The sequence below is a fragment of the Seriola aureovittata genome, chromosome 1 (assembly GCF_021018895.1).
Source record: "Seriola aureovittata isolate HTS-2021-v1 ecotype China chromosome 1, ASM2101889v1, whole genome shotgun sequence".
Lineage (NCBI taxonomy): Eukaryota > Metazoa > Chordata > Actinopteri > Carangiformes > Carangidae > Seriola > Seriola aureovittata.
The window spans coordinates 11,880,058-11,901,737 of NC_079364.1; the positions used below are offsets into that span (position 1 = coordinate 11,880,058).

Sequence of the window (21,680 nt, forward strand, 5' to 3'; positions counted from 1 at the left end):
GTGGCTCCACACAACACCGCCCACACATGGGTATGGAGGGTGATCAGTGCTTGGCAGCAAAGGAGGAAAGACAGTGGTGTCATTGAGGAAACTGAACAGTCGAAAGTTCCGCCCACTCTCTAAACCGGAAACTGACTGAATCTGGATGTATAATAATAATAATAATAATAATAAAATTGAAATTAAATGAAACAAAAATCACCAATGAAAATTAAAATAGCTCTTACATATCTGCACTGTAAATCTCTTGTCCTGCATCCTCCTGCACTTGAGCAGCTTGTCAGCCGCTGTCAATCAAACACAGACATCAACATCCTTTACCCATTTCAGTTTTAATCAACCAATAACAGTACTGGGGAAAAAAAACAAGCCTTATCTGGACATAATGTTGTCTTATCTAGAATGTGAACAAGATCTTTGCACATTGGGTTACTGCTGTGCAAATGAAAAATACTAAATGTTTCCCAAACTACTCAGTTTTCTCATAGCTCTGATTAACTAATGTATTTTCTCAATGAGAATAATCTTTGTTTCCCTGCTAGAATAAAACACAATAATGGTAATATTGGTCATCCAGAGCCATTTTAAAAGGGAAAATAATGTTTCTGTATTTGTTCATGCCTATCACCTGTATCACCTGTACCTTTGGCATTAATCACCCATAGTACAAGGCCTATAAAGTTCCTGTCCCTCTTCAGCATTAATCACCCCTCATATATTGGCTGGCTAGACCCTGAATTGACAAGAACTGGCTCATAATGTTGAATGATTTAAAAAAAAAAAAAATAGTTTAGTGTAGGCGCTGGCAAAGCTAGGTCACCATACTCCTGTACATCAGCATTTGTTTGTACACCCCACCCTCTCTGAGAATTGACAATGCATCATCTGTGGCTGTTCAGTGAGTGTGAGTGTTACTCCCCCTACATGGGCCCCACATACAGCAACATGGGCCTGAGTCCACTGGATCAGGGAGAGACTGCAGATGCAAGAAGCAACATAAAAGCTTTTTACTGTTATTTCTGTGGAGCAAATTATCTATTGCTGTTCCCATGATTTGAGGTTTACAGGCTTTAAACTGCCTTACACTCGTTTCAGTTACTGTATGAACAACACCAAACTCAGGACTTGGCGTATAATAATATGCCATAAGTGCAACACAACCTCATTTTCAAAACAGGCATCTTTGGCCACTGGAGCCTAAACTGAATTGAATGTTTCATGCAGTAAAAATGTAAATTTGGATTGAGTCTGAGGATTTCTTTTGCAGGACACTGATGGAATTGTGAGACACAATGCGCAAAGATAAAACAAAGTCCCTCACTGCTTAAACGTAAACATCAACCTGCCATTATCGAGTGTTTGTTGGTAACTTTAAAAGAATCAAGTCTATGTATCTCAGAGATCCACATATATAATTAAAAATGACATTGATTTATCTGAATCACCACCAAAATCTTATCTGACAGACAAGAAAGGAGCAAATGGAAACATAACCTCCAATTAAATGTTCTTAAAGGCCATCACAAGACAAGACAGCAATAGCCTGGAAAGAATAAATGGTCCTTATTTTCCTGTTGACACTGATCTTTGGCCAAATCTAACAGATGGAAGAATGGACGAGGTGCTGGCCCGCTTGTTGGGAGGGATGTCTGGACAGGATTTAAGATCCATTCAGGTGAAAGGTGCAGGGTTGTCATCAGCCCACACTTGAGCCTATTGGGCCATGCCTCTGAGATCACTATGACCACATTCCTCAAAATAGCCCGACTCTGGTCTGGAACACTCTACAAACCCAGCTGGCCAAGCCCAACCCAGCCGAGATGTGGGACTTAAAGAACAGTTGCACAGTCTCTCTACAAGGAATGACGGTTAGCTGCAGTGCTTCTGCTGCCGGCCAAGGTGTTGGGATTAGCTGTGACTCCTTTAGAACAGCTCTAAATCTAATTAGGCTACATGTATCATCTCACCCCTCACCCTGTCAGACCCACCTCAGAAAGAAATCACAGTCACCTCGTAGCAACAACCCTGCCACGCACTACAGCTAACTGAATGTTGTGGGACGTAACTAAGTACATTTACTTAAGTACAGCACTTAAATACAATTTTTGAGTATTTCCATTTTAGCTATTTGTGCTACTACTCCTGTACATATTTTAAATAATGTATTTTTTACTCCACAACAGCTTTACTTTCTGGTGACTTTGTAGATTTAGATCACATGCAGGTCAAATGATCCAATATTTCACAAAAAAGAGCAAAGATGAAAGAAAAGTACAAAAAAACAAATGAACACAGATTTGTGTAGCCAAACTTTGTTTTTCTTCTTTTCTGCCCCTCTAATCATCTCACCGCTCCTGAGATTTATCTTGTGACCCTTTGGAGGGGCCCAACCCCCTGGCTCAAGCCCCCCCTGTGTTCCTGAAAGGATAAACAGTATAGCTAATGGACGGATGGATGGATTGATGTATTGGTACTTTAATGGAAGTGAAAGAGCTGAATACTTCTTCCACCAGTGCAGATCATTAACACAAGACATAATTAACAACTACATTATAGAATAAACTTCCAAACGATACCTAAAGCCGTTAAAATTAGCCCCAGTTTTATCAGCTGCAACATTAAAGTAACACTTACACATTGATGCATCAATAATTACAGTATAATCCAAAAATATTTCATATGTGAAATGGGCCATTCTGCCAAATGAGCAATTTTACTTTTTGTACTTTAAGTAAATTTTGATGCTGATATTTGAATGCATTAGTTTTGCTTGTATTTGACTTTAACTTGAGTAAAGGATCTGAGTAATTTTCGCACTGCTGACTGAATGTGCATTTGTGCCTGTGTGTGCATATAAGTGATGCAGTTAACGACGTGGTTCGTGTGCATTTGACTATCTCTGACTAACTCTGTGGCTATTTTCCTAGATAATAAACATGGTATTACCCATGTTGTATACATAACCACTCAAGACAAATTTATTTTGACGAAAAACTCGGTGACAGTTTGGGGGAAACAGTAATGATGTAGGTCCTTTGTGTTAGCCACATCCTGTAAGGCAAGAGCTTTGGGCTCTTCAAGTTGACTTGGCCCAGCAGGTAAATCGAGAACTCTCCTCTTGACTACAACTTTACATGCACAGATGTACAGCCAGGCAAACTGCCATAAAATAAGACTACATTGTTAGGGGCAAGGGTTGCCACTATCATGACATGCCAACCAAAGTAGTATCATATTTGCAAGCAAAAATGGCAGGATGGGAGTACAGTTTTTTCTAGCTGCAGCACGACATCACATAGGGAAATAAAGCTTTAAAGATGTTCATGACATGCATTTATTTCAGTTTAGCTGAAGAGACTACGCCCTGTGGTAAACCACAAGGCTTTGTATGTAACTGTGTGTGTGTGTTAGTTAATGGTTTAAAACAGAGAAACAGAGAAGCCCCACATATTGTGGCGGACTAACTTATCTCCAGCAAAAAAAAAAAAAAAAAGAAAATGAAACTATTAACCCATGTGTCCTATAAGCATGGCATCAAACGATGTCTGTGCAACTATGAACTATGTGCATGTCTGTATGTGTCTGAGTGACAACACCACTGAGAGAAAGAGGAAGAGAGGGCAGACGCCGATTTTAAGGAGATTAGTAAAAGGATGCTCACCGTTGTTATTACGTACAAGCCAACCACCAGAGCAGCGTTTGAGGGCGTTGGCCCCTAACTGTACACTCATAACTTACCCGCCCTACTGTGGATGGTGCTTTTTTTCTATTACAAGTACACACCGTAGCATAAACTGTACAAATGTGAACAGACATGGTATAGGTTAGAGAGGGGGAGAGAATATTGTGTTGAACAGATGGAGATTGAAGATAATCCTGGTATTATGGAAAAGACAAATAAAATCTCTATGAATAGAGCATGAATCAAATCTTAGAAGAACGCATGTGAATTGATTATTGGAAAACATACAGCAGCAAACAACTTTAATTTAAAGTCTCTGAGTGCACAGTTATTAATATATCCAACTCACATAAGAAGAACCTCTGTGTTGATCAGATTGGTTGTTTATGGTTTGATTGTTTACACCCTCCTCAGTTCTAGGAATTGCATATGTAGAAAATAAAAACACAAAAAACAGAAACCAAGCTGTGGGGTGGTAGTGTGGTTAGAGAAAGCAAAACAAAGAACACATGCAGATATGCTGATAGCCCTCTCTTCATCCTTTCAGTTAAACCAATGATGCAGAGATTTAACCAAACACCAACTTTGTTTTTCATGTGCCACAGTCTCTAATTATGACAAGAATAGACTCTATGCAATCCATTTATTTTACATTCAGATTCAGTTACAATCTCAGTTCAGGGGAGATGTGAGTTTTAGATAAGCAAACTCGGAGTGATTCCTCAAAGGATGGTTGTTTGCATGAAACCTGTGTTGATTAACTTGTTTGATATGTAACTCTTCTGACATCAGTGCCCATTAGATTGTCCCTGACAATTACACAAAATCCATGTATTTTGAAATGTAGCAGCAGCAGCACCGCAGCAAAACTTTAATGAGCATAACTTTGGTTTAGTTAAGTCAAAGAGCACAAAACTGTGACTTCAGTAATCACACAACTATCTGTAGTATAGCACTATCTAGTGTGCACTCATCATAACTGCAGTGATCCCAAGTTACTAAAAGATTTACAGTACAGGATGGAAGCAGTAGTGGCCCCTGGGCTAGTTTCACAAAGATATTTTAGACCGGTCTATAGTTTTATGCCAGTCTTAATTTTGCCCTTATATTTATCTAATGCAAGGAAGTATATATGTATAAATAAAGAGAGGCTTATTATAAGCCTTACAGGTTACAGGAACTATCCTGAGCGAGAGTTAACAGAGGTCCCGAGTCTGACTACATCAAAAAAGCTACAGCATCTCAGTTCTCAAATGAGCAGCGATTTTATATTACTGGTTGTTCTAAGCATCGTTATACTCCTATTAATGGTCTTAACTGTAGCATTTTGCATTTTCCCAGACAGCTCAGCCAGTTGTTTTTTTTTTGGTCTTAAAAGTTTTAAATTAGTCACAATTAGACCTAACTAATCAAGAACTAGACAACTTTGAGCAACAGATCAACAAAATTCAGCTGTAAGACACTGTTGTTGGTAGATGATGTACATCAGAGAAATCATATAATTAAGAGAATTTAGCACCAAAATGACAAGTGTAGACAATGCAAATATAACCTATGCCATTTTTATTCTTGCTGTTTGTTTGCACCCCTGATGAATGTAATGGACCTCTGCAGCTTTCTGACATTCAAGAGCATTTATAAGTCAAAAGATATTTGACAAATTGTTTTTATTTTTAAGTTTAAAGGTAGAAGTAAAAATGAAGGATTTTTACTTGGGAAACCTTTACCTTTAGGAGTGTGGCACACACAGTACCTGAATACTTATTCCCACACTGCCCTCAGGGACCAGATAGTTTATAGTTTTACTGCTGGATAAGGCAGCCTTGGGTGTTCAGCAGCAAAATAACGGCAAAATAACGTCAAAATAACGTCATGATATAATGATATAAATGTAGCTCAAAAATGATAAGCGACAGTTTGTGTCAAAGGCTTGTTGAATGAGGGTTGCAGGGAAATGTGGCTGCGCAGGATAACCCCACGCACTGCCCCTTTAACCAGCTCTCCTCCTCGTCTCCCACCGTGTGTCTCTTCCCCATTTCGCTGCTTTGTTTTCATTGTCGCTCCTCTGAATAATGGCTGCTCATTCTACCGAAGAACCGTTCCCTTTCCACGGGCTGCTCCCCAAAAAAGAAACCGGCGCCACGTCTTACCTCACCAGGTTCCCCGAGTACGATGGCCGAGGAGTGCTCATCGCTATCCTCGACACCGGCGTGGATCCCGGGGCCCCCGGCATGCAGGTAAACCTAACCAGCTGCCTCACGTTAGCTAGCTTCGAGCTAGCAAAGCTAAAGGCCCTACTCATTCACATAATTTGTACACGGCTAGCTAGCTTGTTAGCATGGACAAATACACACAACAACCATAACAACAATTGTATAGCTTTGTGACAACTAAAGCAACATAAAGTAATCGATGAAAAATACTTTTTTCTGTTGCCTAATAGTGTTTCGGTGCTAGACCAATTTACAGATAACCGACATAATGGTTGCCAGTTAGTTGGCACTCATGCTAGCATGTGAGCCTGGCAGCTAACAGCTGAATTTTTCCGCTTCTGTCTCCTCAGTTATCACAGTTTGTCCAGTCAGATGGTTAAATTGTGTTTGGCTGTTGCGACCAGGTTCATAGAAGCTACTTCAAATATTTTACAATTGGTCAGCTGTCAGTAATGAGCCGTGACTAGCTTCATGTTAGCTGCCTAGTCACACTAGTTCAAGTAGTTAGCCTCACGGTGTTAAATTAATGAATAAACACCTGCTAATTTTTATACAGTCATGCCTCTGTAGCTAGGTTAGTTGAGGCATTATGACAGTAAATTAAGGTCAGCTACTGATTTCCAACAACATATCACCTTGCTGCATTCGTGCTTTAAAGGGCAAATATAGAATCTGACCCCTTCAGTGTGTGTAAACAAATATATATGGGAGTTAATTCACTTTTCAGGTTGGTTTGTACACGACTCAGCTTGAAGTTCAGATTCAAAGTGACAGGTTGTTGACAGGTTTTTAGTTTATGATGTCCACAGTACTCCCTGGTCAGTATCAGTAACTAAATCTGCATGTTGCATCCTGTTCAGCCTGATTTCCTAATTCATTTTGGCTTCTTTAGGTTACAACTGAGGGGAAGCCAAAGATCGTCGATATCATCGATACAACAGGCAGCGGTGACGTGAACATGACCACAGTGGCGGAACCTAAAGATGGTATAATCACTGGCCTCTCTGGTAGAATACTTAAGGTGAGTAGACACCTTTTGATATTAAGATAATAACCGCTGTCACATAAGAAATATTCTGTTGCAGTCATTGTCCTGCATGTGATATAATTTTGTTATGTGTAATGATTTCTTTAAGACTAACTACACTCTTCATTAGGACCTCACTGTACATATTTTTCTTCATATTGCTCTCTCACTGTGTCTTTTTATGTCTTCCAGATCCCTCCTGCCTGGGTCAATCCATCAGGGAAGTATCGCATTGGAGTTAAAAATGGCTATGAGTTCTTCCCTAAGGCCCTTAAAGAGAGAATACAGGTAGGAAGACATGACATTATTACTGTACTAACCATCTGGTTTTGAATTTGAACACTATGGTTGTGTTCAGTGGTAGATGTGCATGGACTGCAAGAAAACTTGCACATGGGCAGGAATTTAGAGACTGTCCTCTGCTGATAACAATTTCCCACAAATATTTTTCAGATTACACCTAACGCATCTAATAATAGGAACTTTGTAATGAATGAATGAATGAATACAAATAAAAGAGTTGAAAAACTGGACTAATTGGATTCCCAGAGTTTATATTGATGCAGCCATTGCAGTGTACAATTTAACATAGATGAAAATGAAAGAAACTGGAGACTTTTTGTCATCTATTAATGTTTTTAAGACACTGTTACTTTTGTCTATTAGAAAGAGCGAAAGGAGAAGATGTGGGACCCACCACACAGATCAGCACTTGCTGAGGTCTGTCGCAAGACAGAAGAGTTTGACCTCTCTCATCCAACACCGGCACAGGTCAGACCTACGAGTTCTTGAGTACTCATCAGAGTTTGCATGCTAGTCACAGTAATGTGACATTTTTATTGCTCTGATTTCTCTCTGATGACACTCTCACACGTATTTTTTGCCCTGCTTTCTCTCTCAGATGGAGAAGTTGCAGAAGGAAGAGCTGCAGAGTCAGTCCGAGCTGTTGGCATCTCTAGAAAAGAAGTACAGCGACCCTGGTCCTGTATATGACTGTGTGCTTTGGCATGACGGTGTTACATGGAGGTACCCACATCTACTTTTTTCCTTATTATGCATGATGTTTTGGACCATTTTTCTTCACTGTCTACTCGTTACCACTTGTTACCTCTTGTTTTCTTTAGGGCTGTAGTGGACACTTCAGAGTGTGGAGAGCTGTCCCAGTGCACTGTGCTGTGCTCCTACAGAGAGACACAAGAGTATGCCACGTTAGGAAATGCTGAGATGCTTAACTACTCTGTAAATATCTATGACGAGGGAAACACACTCTGCATCGTCACCAGTGGTGGTAAGTTTTCCCTTTTTGTTTCGTCTTTTCTCATGATTCAGTCAGTAAAGACAAAAAATGTTCAGTGTAACGGATAAGGCTGCACATTGTGTAGAAGTTCACTGTGTTATCTGCAGTCTAACTTGCTTGGGTGCTGTTACAGGGGCTCATGGGACACATGTGGCAAGCATTGCAGCGGGCTACTTCCCAGAGGAACCAGAGCGCAATGGTGTGGCCCCTGGTGCCCAAATCCTGGCTCTGAAGATTGGAGACACCCGCCTCAGCACCATGGAAACAGGCACAGGACTCATCCGCGCGGTATATAGCCCAGACTCTGTCAAATATAGTAAATCTTAAACAGTTAAGCTTTATTTTTATACCTTTTTGTTTTTTCACCTATTCATTCATTATCTCTCTGTCACTTAAAGATGATCGAAGTAATCAACTACAAGTGTGACCTGGTTAACTATAGCTATGGGGAAGCCACACACTGGCCCAATTCCGGGTGAGTACGATGTAGTGGTAGCAAGGGGGTGTGTCATTGAGTGGGTTAATATTGTGTTGCACTCTTAATGCTCGCTCATTTTTGTCAATTTGTTTTTCAGGAGGATTTGTGAGGTGATCACAGAGGCTGTCCAGAAGCACAATGTGATATTCGTTTCAAGTGCAGGAAACAACGGCCCTTGCCTCTCCACAGTCGGCTGCCCGGGGGGAACCACCAGTAGTGTCATAGGTACACACGCACCGATAAAATACATATATTGATACACATATATATTAGATTAACTGGGGACACATCCAAAGTACATAGCATCTGTTCTTTAGCCTTTTCAGTCAAGCTAACACTTTGATCTATAACTTTAAATTGCATGCACTCTGTATTGTGAGGTATAAAATCACCATTGATGCACAAGGTTTATAGGCTATCCTGTTTGTTTGTTGAAGACCAGGAACAGAAACTACAATAAGTGGAACATATGTGATGGCCAATGCAATATAGAGATGTCTTAAGAAATCGTAGCAATTGTGATCTTTAAGTCTTGAACAATGTGTTTATCATAAAAATCAAAATAGTAGTGATCGTAAAAAATCTGATACATTGTCAAGCCCAAATATGTGTGTTCTGTTTTTTATATAATTTGCGTTCATTAATTCTCCCTGCTTTGTTTTCTCCACAGGTGTTGGAGCGTATGTGACTCCAGACATGATGGTGGCAGAGTATTCCCTGAGGGAGAAGCTGCCTCCCAACCAGTACACCTGGTCGTCTAGGGGTCCCAGTACAGATGGGGCCCTAGGGGTCAGCATCAGTGCCCCTGGTGGTGCCATTGCATCTGTACCCAACTGGACTCTTCGTGGTACCCAGCTGATGAACGGCACATCCATGTCATCCCCTAATGCCTGTGGAGGCATCGCCCTAATCCTCTCAGGTGTGTCCAGGGTCATGGACTGATACTAGATGTGGGACTATATTGCATGTTTGGAAGTTTGCATGAATACAAATCTAATGCTAGTGTGTGATTTTTGTGTGACAAAGGACTGAAACAAAACGGGATCCGTCCCTCTGTCCCTGCGGTGAGGAGAGCATTGGAAAACACAGCTCTGAAGGTTGATGATATTGAAGTGTTTGCACAGGGCCATGGCATAATCCAGGTAACTTGACTGTATTGCTGTTTTTTTTATTTTTACTGTAATACTTTGTTATTTTTGTACATTTTCTTGTGTGCCATTCAGTAATTTCCTCCCTTTCTACCTCTCAGGTGGACAGGGCATTAGACTACCTCACTCAACACGCCTCTTTACCCACGAGCCACCTTGGCTTCTCAGTAAGTGTGGGAACACAGAGAGGCATCTACCTCAGGGACCCAGGCCAAGTTCTTGCACCCTCAGATCATGGAGTTGGAATTGAACCCATCTTCCCAGAGAACACAGGTGCTGTTCATACTTAACAGCACAATCATCATGAGCATTTCTTTTGCTTGTTTTTTTTTTACAGCATTTTATTTTAGTGTGGATGAGTGTTTTCATTTCTTTTTACACATTTGTCTTCCCCTTTCATCCATCACAGGAAACTCTGAGCGAATCTCCTTGCAGCTACACTTGGCTCTCACATGCGCTGCCCCATGGGTCCAATGCCCCTCCCACCTAGAGCTAATGAACCAGTGTCGTCATGTTAATGTCCGCATCGATCCTGTGGGACTGAGAGAGGGAGTGCACTACACAGAGGTAGGGACAAAACAGTGGAGGAGGAAAAGATGTTTCTGTGTGTGTTAATGTTTATCTGATCACTGTGAATGTCTGTTTTTTTCTTTTTCTTTTTTCTTTAGGTGTGTGGGTATGATACAGCAGCGCCTAGCTGTGGCCCACTGTTCAGAGTTCCAATCACAGTTATTATCCCTACCAAGTGAGTTCTTGTTTGTGTTTCCTTTTAATTAGAGGTTTGCATGAGTGTGTGTTTGTGTGTTTCTCACAGCTCTCTCTCTGTCTTCCATCAGAGTGATAGATAGTCGTAATCAGGAGGTGTGTTTCACAGACATCCACTTCAGACCAGGCCAGATCAGACGCCACTTCATCACTGTTCCTCAGGGAGCCTCCTGGGCAGGTCAGTGTCTCTGTGAGATGAGGGGGGAGCTTTGGTGTGTAAGTGACCCTTTCAGCAGGATGTGTGCAGGTGTTGAAAAGTCTTAAAAAGCACAGAATTCACTTCCCTGAAAAAAGGCTGTAGAAGGTATTAAAAAGTCTTAAAATTACAAAGGTCTTAAATATTTGCTCTTGCCTAACTTGTAGACGGTAACATTAGTGACATTTTTTTTTTGTATGTGGTTGCAGGTTTACTTAGTTATTTTTAATTGGTAATTCATCCCTCCGTTTCTTCTGTTTGTGTGGGTCCAGGTCACATTAATGGATTAATTATATTATCAAGAATTATTTTTATTCATAGCTGTTAAGTACTGAAAAAAACATGATATCTCAATAAATGTATGTACTTGATAAAGAACTGTAGGCCTTATATTTCATACTGGATTTCTGTTATTCTTTGACTGACTCTGGTGAAATAAGTATTAAATTGCATTCTGTGTGGCCTTAAAACAATCTTATAAAGTCTCAAATTTAATTAGTTGAGCACTACTGAAACCCTGTATCGCCAGTAGCATCATTCAAGTCTCTAAGTGTTTGTTCAAGGTATCAAATGTTGAAATTTGTTCTATTTTGAGTCACAAACGGATGATGATACATTTCAGTTTAGTAATGGTTATGTCGAGTGGTGCCTTTCATTTCTGTTTTCTTTTTTTAACATTTCGATTTATTTTAGAATTGAAACTGAAACAGTGGTATTTGGTTTGACTCATTTTGAAAGTGGTTTCTTTAGGAGGTCTTGATTGAAGATTAGTCAGTGGTGAAAGATGTGACTTTTATTTTTCTTCTAAGTGGAGATAGCTGTGCATAATCAGAATGTGACCTTTTAATTTAACTTTTTTCTCTTCTGCCTCTTCCTGTTGTCTTCCTCCACTTCTTTGTTTCACCTCTTGTTTTTTTCACCCTGTTCTTCCTGTTGTTCTGTTTCCACCTCTGGCTCGGTCTCTGTCCTGCAGAGATCACGCTGACCTCTCATTCGGGAGATGTGTCGTCAAAGTTTGTTCTCCATGCCGTGCACCTGGTCAAACAGAAAGCGTACAGAGCTAATGAATTCTACAAATTCTCTTCACTATTGGAGAGAGGCTCTCTAACTGAGGCATTTCCTGTGCTGGTATGTATATTTTATTTATAATGTATCTTTTTTTTTTTTTATGAGGACTTTGCACATAAGTCATAATGTAAACATACCAGAGTCAGCTAAAACTAAAGGTAGTTGCTATCTGTACTTCTATAGGTGCTTTTAATGGAAGTCACTTAATCTCTTAGATGCGTGCACATAAAAATGGCATAATGGACTAATGTTTGTGCTTTTGTCTCTTCTCCAGTCAGGAAGGGTTGTAGAGTTGTGCATCGCGCGCTGGTGGGCGAGTCTGGGTGACGTCACAGTGGACTACAACATCACCTTCCATGGACTGAACACGTCTCCTTCTCCCCTGCACATAGTAAGAGTTTCACCTATATGCATCTAATGGCTGCTGCTGATTTTTTTTTTTTTTTTACAAGAGGAGGGGAGAGGACTTTATCTTTTTAGATGAAGGAGGATTTTATCAGTTATCAGAAACTAACAGTATGTATGTTAACTTGGTGATGAGGAGGAGGTTATTTTGTTAGTGTAGCGTACATTGTTATTAAGTTAGTGGGGAGGGGAGGTCTTGAGCCATCTCATATGTAAGGTAGACACACCAGAAAGTGAACTACAACCTAGACAATAATAATTTTTGACTCTCATCTGTGTCTACCTAGCATGCCTCAGAAGGAGTGACAAGTTTTGATGTGTCGTCACCTCTGAGGTACGAGGAGGTGTCCCCCACTATCACCCTCAAGTCCTGGGTCCAACCCCTCAGGTAAGTACACAAACACACATATATTTTGTTGTTTGATAACAGTTCAGGTCATTGTGTGATCCCTGTTGTTGCTGCTGTGTTTGTAGACCCTTAAGTTCAAAGATAAAAGCCTTGGGAATGAGGGATGTTCTCCCTAACAACAGACAACTCTATGAGAATGTCCTCACCTACAGCTTTCACCAGGTACTACAAGCACAACATACAAAAAAATTAAGTGATTTTTCTTTTTTCGTGTGTATATAATCCTCTTTTGTTCTTTCCTCAGCCTAAGAGTGGAGAGGTAACCCCCAGCTGTCCCATGCTGTGTGAGCTGCTGTATGAGTCTGAGTTTGACAGTCAGCTCTGGATGCTGTTTGATCAGAATAAGAGACTACTGGGCTCAGGGGACGCCTACCCACACCAGGTTCGTTCAGCCACATGAAGAGCTTTCCCTTAAGACTGCATGGTTTTTTCTTTCCCAGATGTTCACATATGTCTGTAGTTGTTACTTTCTTTCAGAAGGTAGGATTCAGTGCTTTTACATACACTTATGTAACCGGGTTACAGTCAGCATTTTCCAGTAAGCTGATTCCAATGTCATTTAAACAAGAAAGTGTCTGTAATCAGGGTAGGGGACTTGAGAAACATGATATCCCCTGATAAATTTCTCCTGGAGAACACAGATTTCTCTGCCATGAATACCAGCAACCAGGTTTCTAATCGGCTTTTTATAAGTGCACATGTGCATGACAAAAGACTGTTGACAAGAAAAGTAAAGGCCAGTCCATGGTTTCCCGTCAAACATACATGGACAGGAACGTGCACATGAAACTAACACAAAGTAGCCTTAAGAAATCTAAATAAGTGGGTCCCCATGCCAGACACATTTGCGCTATGTGGGAAAGCTCCGCTCTGTCTCACTCTCACTATGTTGTCAGGCTGTTTCAACACACACACACATATACCAAAACAAAATGTCAGGACCTCGGGAACGAGACGGCATCTGCCACTACTACAGTTCAAATAAACAAGCAAGCCATGCTTCCAGAGTAAGCTCAGGGGCAGGAGAGAAATCTGATTACTGATCTGTTTCATGTATACACAGATTTACAGTAACCAGGTTACTGCAGTGCATGTTAACTGAACTGAAACATCTCCCCTCTGTCTGTTTGGCTTCCCAGTATTCCCTGAAGCTGGAAAAGGGGGACTACACTGTGCGTCTGCAGGTCCGTCATGAGCAGTCCAGCGAGCTGGAGCGCCTTAAGGACCTTCCATTTGTGGTTTCTCACCGTCTGTCCACCACGCTCAGTCTAGATGTCTACGAGACGCATCGAGGTGCCCTCATGGGCAAGAAGAAGGCAAACTCTTTCACCCTGTGCCCTGGTGCCACTCACCCGTTCTACGTCACAGCCCTGCCAGACGACAAGTGAGTCAAACTAGAGAGACTTTTCCTCTGTATTGTACAACCTTAAAAGGGATTTACGCTCGATACAGAAAAAACTGACCGAACAGAAGAGGTCTAACAGAAATAAAAATCTATTTTTAATTTTCTCCTAGGAAATATTCTCAGTCCTCCATGAGATATTATTGAGGAAGAAGCAGCTGTGACACTCAGTGCAACTGCAGATCAGTCAGAGTCTTATAAACTACAGGAGACAGATTAAATTTACTTTGAAATGAAGATTATATTCAGGGTAAACAGGAGAAAATTGTATCATTGATCAAATGTAAGGCAGTGCTGTATTCAATGTCTGATCATCTTTTTAGGCAGGGAAAGAGTGATGTTTACTTCCTCTTCAGTATATTTTGTTGAGGCTCTTAAACCCCAAATATTCACTGGATAAGAGAATCTTTTTTTTTTTTTTTTTTTTTTGCAAAAAAATCCTCCTTGAAAATGTAGTTCTCTACATCCATGATATCAAATGTGTGATAATTTGGTCTTTATTCTTTCTGTCACTGTCTTTTTCCCTTTATGTCTCTCTCTCAGGATCCCTAAGGGGACGAGTCCAGGATGCTATCTCACAGGCTCTCTCGTTGTCCCCAAGAGCGAGTATGGCAAGAAAGCAGTGAGTGACTCTGTTCTTTGTTAATCTCTATACTTCAGAGCAGTGGTCAGTCCTGCTCCTCAGGACCCAAAGTCATTGGTGCTGGTTTTCCTTTCTGCCAAATTCTGGGACTTTTACACATTGTCGGGTGAATGCTGAACAAAACAAGTGGTAAGAGTGTGGCAGGTTGCCCTGCCCAGCCTGCCCATCCTGGTTAATGATGTAAAATCGTAGTACTTGGGGTCCCGATGATCAGGATTAAAGACCAGTGCTCTCAGCTTTATTCTTTTTAAAATTGTGTCCGGTGTGTGTCATCACTTTCAGACCTGAGCTGATTAGTCTGGTCTGTTGCTTCTGAAATTGGTTCCCATCCTTTTCGTTAATGCATGTCATTTTTCTTTTTTCACTCATTTGCCTTTGTCCATTCTCCCAGAAAAACAATCTGTTGTTGCTCATGCCAGATCTCAATTTATTTATTGTACATTACTGACTAATATTAGAGAACCTTTTTTGGTTGCTAACATGGTTAAATTGAAATTAGTCTTAAAACTGTGAGAATTACCTGCTTCTGGACCACATTGTCTCTATTTTAAATACCTAAAATTGAGAGAAAATTTCTTCAAAAAAGCAAAGCAAAAAGAAATGATTTGCTTAAATGGTTTTATACTTTATATATTGTGTGTGTCTGTGTAGTCTATAAATATAAATAAATCACAAAAGATGGCAGTGGTTAAGAGCAAAACTACCAATGAATTGAATGAAATATCTCTAAAAGTCAACAACAAAAATTAGACATTTACTTTTATGCACACTGCAATGGCAAATGTTTTATCCCCAGAGCCTATTCTTACTCTCCTCTTGGGCTGCAAGTGCTCACCTTTTACGTCTTTGAAGAGCTGTTCATCATACATGTCTGAATATTTTTCAGCTTTTGCGTACGTGTTTGTGGTTGAACTTCCTTTGCTCAGTGGCTCCACTGCAAAAGGACATTGAATTGAACTTCAGAAACCATTTACAGATCAATATTGTGTCCAAGTTTTTCATGATGTTTCACATTGCATTGCTTAAGACCCTTGTTTTGTTTGAGCAATTTGAAGAATTCTGCTAATCTCATGTGAAATACTCGTATATTCCACTGACAAGTCAGTCAGATTTGTTAGATGTGAACACAAGATAAGAAAGAAGAAAGAGTTTTACCACTGTGTTGTATGTTTAAGTCTGACAGGTAGGTGACAGGCTGACTCTGAGTCTCTGAGTGAGGATGAAAGATAAAATGAAGAGCGAATCCTTTTTGGTGTGTTTGTGTTGTCTCTTCCTCACTGTGTGTTATTCTGACCACCAGGGGCAGGCCTCTGCAAAACGACAAGGAAAGTTTAAAAAGGTACTGGATGAGCTAAAAAAAAAAAAACAAAACAAAAAAACACTGTACAACAGAGCGTCCTCTGCTGTCCTACCATCTGGAAATGGCTTATTCCTTACCTTAAGATGGGATTTGTTACTTCTGCATTAATCATGTCAAAGCATGTCAATATTGCTGTATTGAAATTTACAACAGTCTAGTCATAATAGGTATTCATTTTGATATGGAGTAGTTAAAGTTTTCTGGTGGTCAGTAAAATTATTAATATATATCTAAATATCAGCATCAGTTGATAATGGGCAGTACTTGTATAACTGGGTATTTAAAAGCATTTTTCTTAACTGATTTAAATGGAGAGAACCAGAAGGAGGTGGTTGGTAGGGTGAGAACTGGCTGATTCAGAGTAGAAAAAGAGGTCATGGATTTTGTTGAATGTATTAGTTATTGGTTTTTCCTTAAACATTTTTTTTTTGTGCTCATACAGGATATTGTACCAGTGGTCTACCATTTAATTCCTGCTCCCAATAAAACAAAGAATGGAGGGAAGGAGAAGGACAAGGAAGGAGACAAAGAGAAAGATGTGAAAGACGAGTTTGCAGAAGCCATGCGAGATTTGAAGATTCAGTGGATGACAAAGTGCGTACAGTTTCTATTCTGTTTTGTTCAGCAACACATTGCTTCCTTTATTCTTTTAATTCTCTCTCAACCATGTGTCCTGTCCTCTCTTTGCTGCTCAGGTTGGACTCCAACTCCATCTATGATGAACTGATGGAAAACTACTCAGATTACCTTCCACTGCATGTGCAAAGACTGCACCAGCTGGACTCAGAGAAGGTGATAGTGCACACAAGCAAGAAAAAAGGGAAATGGAGAAAGCCCTGTCAGGAGCACGGAATTATTTTGTTCCTGAAGTTGGAGTCTAAACTATGAAACTATCTCTGCTCACAGTCATTTCTCCTTCTCCTTTTCGTATTCAGGAGCGTGTCAAACGTCTCAAGGAGGTGGTATCAGCCGCGGATATTGTCATCTCCCACATCGACCAGACGGCCTTGGCTGTTTACCTCACCATGAAGACGGACCCTCGGCCCGATGCTGCTTCTATCAAGACGTATGTCACACTGGAGAATAGAATTAAGAGTAGAAATATGAACATCATTAGAATCCTTCATCAACACATACTTAATTGATAAAAGGGGCAAGCAGAGCAGGAGCAAACATGGCTTAACTACACAAAATAACTCTTTGAATGCATGCACTGAAAATTACATTTGTGTGATATCTAACAATAATTCAGCATCTAGAATTAGATTTCCTTTAAAAATGGCCTCAACATCTGTGTTTCAGTGACATGGAGAAGCAGAAGTCGTCTCTGCTGGACGCTCTGTGTAGGAAGGGCTGCGCTCTGGCCGACCAGCTCCTGCTGCCCGCCGCCTCACAGGAGGGCGCCAGTGCTGTCACCACAGGAAAAGCACCAGTAGAGGAGGAGGTTGGGGAGCAGGTGGCCAGCAGTTCTGACGACACCATTCATAACGTGGCTAAAGCCCTGACCGATACATTTTGGGAGGTGCAGAAGTGGGCGGAGCTAACTGACTCCAAGGCAAGCAAAATGTTTTTACAAAAGGCCAAAGTTATTCCATTGTAATAGAGGCAAGTTAAGTTAGTTAAAGGCTCAAGACTTTCTTACTTCCATACCTGTGTTATTCAGCCCTGAGTCCATTGCCTGCTACTGAAGACACAAATCTCTATAAAATGGGTCATGATTATATAAATTAAAATGGCTAATTACTTTCATAAGGCGGCTGGGCACAATAGGTTTAAGCAAACGTTAGTCGCCTGTTGTTTCATACACATTTGGTACAGTAGTGAGTATTTACAGCAGCAGGATGGTGTACTGTACGTGGGCCTCACCCAGTGCAACAGTGTGGATTATGGTATTTTAATAGTTTTTTTTAGCTACAAAGCTACACACACAATACTTATTGGGATTAATTCATTGATAGTTATCATGTTTTAATACCCATGTATGTTAGCTGTGAATTTTTCTCAGTTTTATAACATTGTGTAAACAGTCATTAGGACCACACTTTCTGAAGGTCGTACCTAAATCAATGTGCTTTCCCACAGTTTCTCTGGATGTACTGCATATCTCCAGAAAGCCACTTTTGTATTAATTCAGTAAATGTTACGCTAATATAGTTGGTCTTCCGACTTTTTTCCACTGTGCAGGTGTTGATGTTTTCATATAAACACGCTCTGGTGAACAAGATGTACAGCCGAGCCTTAAAATATGCCTCAAAGATGGTGGAGGAGAAACCCACCAAAGAGAACATGAAAAACTGCATCCAGGTATGAGAGACGTCTGATATCTGTTCAGTCATACATTGTCGGAGAGGAAAGAGTCAAAATATCCAGGAAATATCTTGAGTGGAATAAATTTTAAACGTTTGTGATTGAACAAATCAGAAGAACAGATGGCAAAACATCAGCTTTGTTCCATGAAAGTTATTTCCTTTTTCTTGTTTTCCAGCTTATGCGACATCTCCGATGGACACACTGCGCAACCTTCAGTGAGAACTGGCTCCCTATTATGTACCCTGCTGACTACACACCTTTCTAGGCACAGACACACACATGTGCATGAGCAGCATGGCCATATATGGTCCATTACATGGCAAGTTAGACATCATGTCCCTCAGGGTCACATGGTCTATGCATCTGACCAACCAGCTGCCTCCTGAGAATTACTTTGTTTTTCAAATTCAGATGTAGGTAAACACCAAAACAAAGGATAACACGGTGTGTAAACAATTTGATGCACTCGACACCTTTTATAAGGCGTTAATCCTGTGGTGGAGCCATTCAAACCAGAGGGTGTTTAAATGTCTTGCAGACCATCACAGCTCTGCCGACCATGTAGCGTGACTGCCTCAGCTGTTTGTTTAAATATCATCGACTCAAAAAAGGTAAAGAAAATTAATGTTAAAAACTCTTGCCAAGGCTTGCTGATACTGTAGCTCAATGATATCTATGATTGGTGTTGTCCTTTATTTTGGTGTTCTCTACATATTTGGATGTTTTCACATCCACCTACCCTCCTCAGTTGTCCGGGCTCCATATCATATTAATGACCTCATTCTCTCATGTAAATACTGTAAAAGGGCCAGTGTGGGTTCCAGGGGTGCATCCCAATTCTTAAAAGAAAAAACTGTGATACTATATGGTCACTCTAAAAAGAAAAACAACACAACTTCAGTGATAAAACAGAAGAGACTCGCTGCTACGTGATGTTCGGACATACAGACATGCAGAGTCTGTTTGATCCCTGAATTATAAGGGAGGCTCGGACAGAACCTCATTTCTTTTTTCTTTGTTTATTGATCGTTTCAGCCTGTCCAGGTTGATATAGCTAAGGATTAGTCTTGTCTTGTGTTTTTAGGCTCTGACTCGCATACACAGTCTCAGACCACACAACAGTGATGAGGTGCCTTTCTACATGTACCTTACCTTTTTTCTGATGGGATGAAAGATTAAGTGCGAGGGTTTTGACCACAGGAAGCTGCAGAATCAATAGCGTCAGTTGGCACTCAGTCAATTCACCCATCAGCCTTTGGTGTCAAATGTGATTTTTAAAGCTCACATCAGCAGTGTGAAGTGTCCGTGCACTGTATGCAGATTCGTCAGGAATCCTCAAACGCACTGTCATGGGTTCTACTTAACCTCCAGAGGTGTTGGCCGCCCACTTCACACTGCAGTTACCTGAGCGGCACGTTTGACGACCATCAAACAGACCTCACTAACATAGCAGTTGTAAGCAGCGGTAGGATGTTCAGATCAGATTTCACTGTAAAATGTTCACACAGTAGTAGAGATGTTTCTCTGCAGCATTCAAAATGTTGCACTTGTACACAGTGTCATAAAATGATGTACATACACACGTAACATAAAGAATATTAAGATGCAATAGGTATATAATACAAATATTATTCTACTTATGTATTTTGCATATATGCATGTCTTCTAGGATGTAAGGAAAATGGTTTTATTTGGAAGCAGATTTTAGTTTGTTTCAATTTGAAAGATTTTTAATCCAGAATAAGATTTTGACAATATCTACTTTCTGAGTGTGTGTTTGTGAATGATTTTATGTGTACCTGTGAGCATATTTTGTGTACATGAACAGAACTGAAATGATAGCCATTTAGAGGGTGGTTAAGCATGAGTTTTTTTCTTCAGATACCTTATTTACTTGAAAGGATGATGCCAGTGTTTTTGTATTTTTGAACTTTTTAACTTAAATGTGTAAATCTGTGGAATTCCCCATTGAAAGAGAAAGTCTACCATTTGTTTTCAATATCATATGGAAATTAATGGGAGACAACAACTGTACAGAATGGTTGGAAAAATGTGTCTGAAAATGGTCAGCAAAAATGTCAGGTTTACATGATTTTTAGTTGAGGAGCTAGAACTTGCAAAAACACTGGTATGGTCCTTTTAAAACATCTCACCTGAATCATTTAACAGACGAGGACATGTGGCTCTTTGTTTCCTCAGCGCCATCCAAAAGAGGACCATGCTTAAGATACAAACTACATATTCAGTTTTTACCTTATTATTTTCATGATTCTTGACCTTTTTCACTTATAAATCTGTAAAACAAGCTGTGATTTCCCGTCACAGTCTGCAGTATTGTGAGTTTAACCAAAGAGAGATTTTTCCCATGTTAAGTTGGTTTAATTGTAAAGGAGGTATGAAGGCTGAAAATGCAAGTACCAGAAAAAAAAAATAAAGATGATAAAATTGGACATAATATTGAATAGAAGAAGGAAAACCACCGGTTTAGATATAATTGCTTTAATTAATGGAGTCCTCTTACCCTGATGTTTTAAGTCCTCTGACACGTAGAAGGTACTTGCTTAAGAATGTAAAAGCAGCTGCTGCCAAGCCAAGGCCTTCCGCCCTCATGGGAGTAAATAATCTTTTCTGGGATGGCCATACATACACAGCAAATCAGTGGTCACAACTCATGTTTACCCAGGGATAAGAACACCTTGCGTTTCTGTTTTTAGCTGTGATGTGTGTGCACTTTCTGCAGCAGCCTCAGCACAGGCCCCTCCACATGCGCAGGGGTTTACTGGAGTCAGTTGGGTTTTCTTTTTATTTGTCTTCATTTTTACCTTTTGCAACTTCTGTTTTCTCCCGCTTCTTCGTCCTTTTTCTCCCCTGTGTTTGGGTTTTGTTTTCAGACAGATGTTACGTTCAGGACTCAGCTGTCAACAGTATGCGTTGCCAATGACGGTCTCTCCGAAAATGGCCTTAACTTTCACCACAGGACTGTACCGTCCATTTCTGGCACCAGACTTCTCATATCTGTTGCTCTCACTCTGCTGGTGTCAGGAAAGACTTCAGAAATGCTTCTTCTGGATGTTGAGTGTTTATATTTATAGTCATAAAATCTAGTAAATGCCAATATTTTACAGAATGTTATGAGATAAGGTTGTATGCTCTCAGTATTATTTTATACCCATTCTTCCTCGATGACATATTGGAAAGACCTGAGCTACTGTCACACAATTTTAAGTCACAAACAAGGAAAATGACACTGAATAAATATTATTTGGAAGAATTAAAG

The 21,680-nt window shown here is 40.3% G+C and overlaps 1 protein-coding gene across 2 annotated transcripts; it reads left to right on the top strand.

Annotated features, from left to right (window-relative positions):
* Nucleotides 1-5,609: 5,609 nt before the first annotated feature.
* On the top strand, nt 5,610-21,679 carry tpp2 (tripeptidyl peptidase 2). Of its 2 annotated transcripts, XM_056373602.1 has the most exons (29): nt 5,610-5,919; nt 6,788-6,916; nt 7,115-7,210; nt 7,589-7,693; nt 7,824-7,948; nt 8,047-8,210; nt 8,353-8,507; nt 8,618-8,694; nt 8,795-8,922; nt 9,368-9,616; nt 9,724-9,839; nt 9,947-10,118; nt 10,255-10,412; nt 10,514-10,590; nt 10,682-10,788; nt 11,780-11,934; nt 12,149-12,265; nt 12,567-12,667; nt 12,754-12,850; nt 12,933-13,070; nt 13,828-14,072; nt 14,634-14,712; nt 16,034-16,072; nt 16,536-16,687; nt 16,789-16,885; nt 17,029-17,159; nt 17,396-17,648; nt 18,278-18,397; nt 18,579-21,679. In XM_056373602.1, exons 1-29 carry the CDS (start codon nt 5,755-5,757, stop codon nt 18,666-18,668), a joined length of 3,837 nt encoding a protein of 1,278 aa, XP_056229577.1. In that variant the 5' UTR covers nt 5,610-5,754; the 3' UTR covers nt 18,669-21,679. The 2 variants fall into 2 exon arrangements, with proteins under 2 accessions (XP_056229577.1, XP_056229587.1); XM_056373612.1 differs by lacking the exon at nt 16,034-16,072 and having other exon boundaries at nt 5,611-5,919.
* The last annotated feature ends 1 nt before the right edge of the window (nt 21,680 follows it).

Coding starts and splice junctions, on each gene's coding strand:
- tpp2 (XM_056373602.1), top strand. CDS start 5,755: ATGGCTGCTCATTCTACCGAAGAACCGTTCCCTTTCCACGGGCTGCTC. Junction 10,413..10,513: donor AGGGAGTGCACTACACAGAG/GTAGGGACAAAA, acceptor TTTTTTCTTTAG/GTGTGTGGGTATGATACAGC. Junction 17,649..18,277: donor CGGAGCTAACTGACTCCAAG/GCAAGCAAAATG, acceptor TCCACTGTGCAG/GTGTTGATGTTTTCATATAA.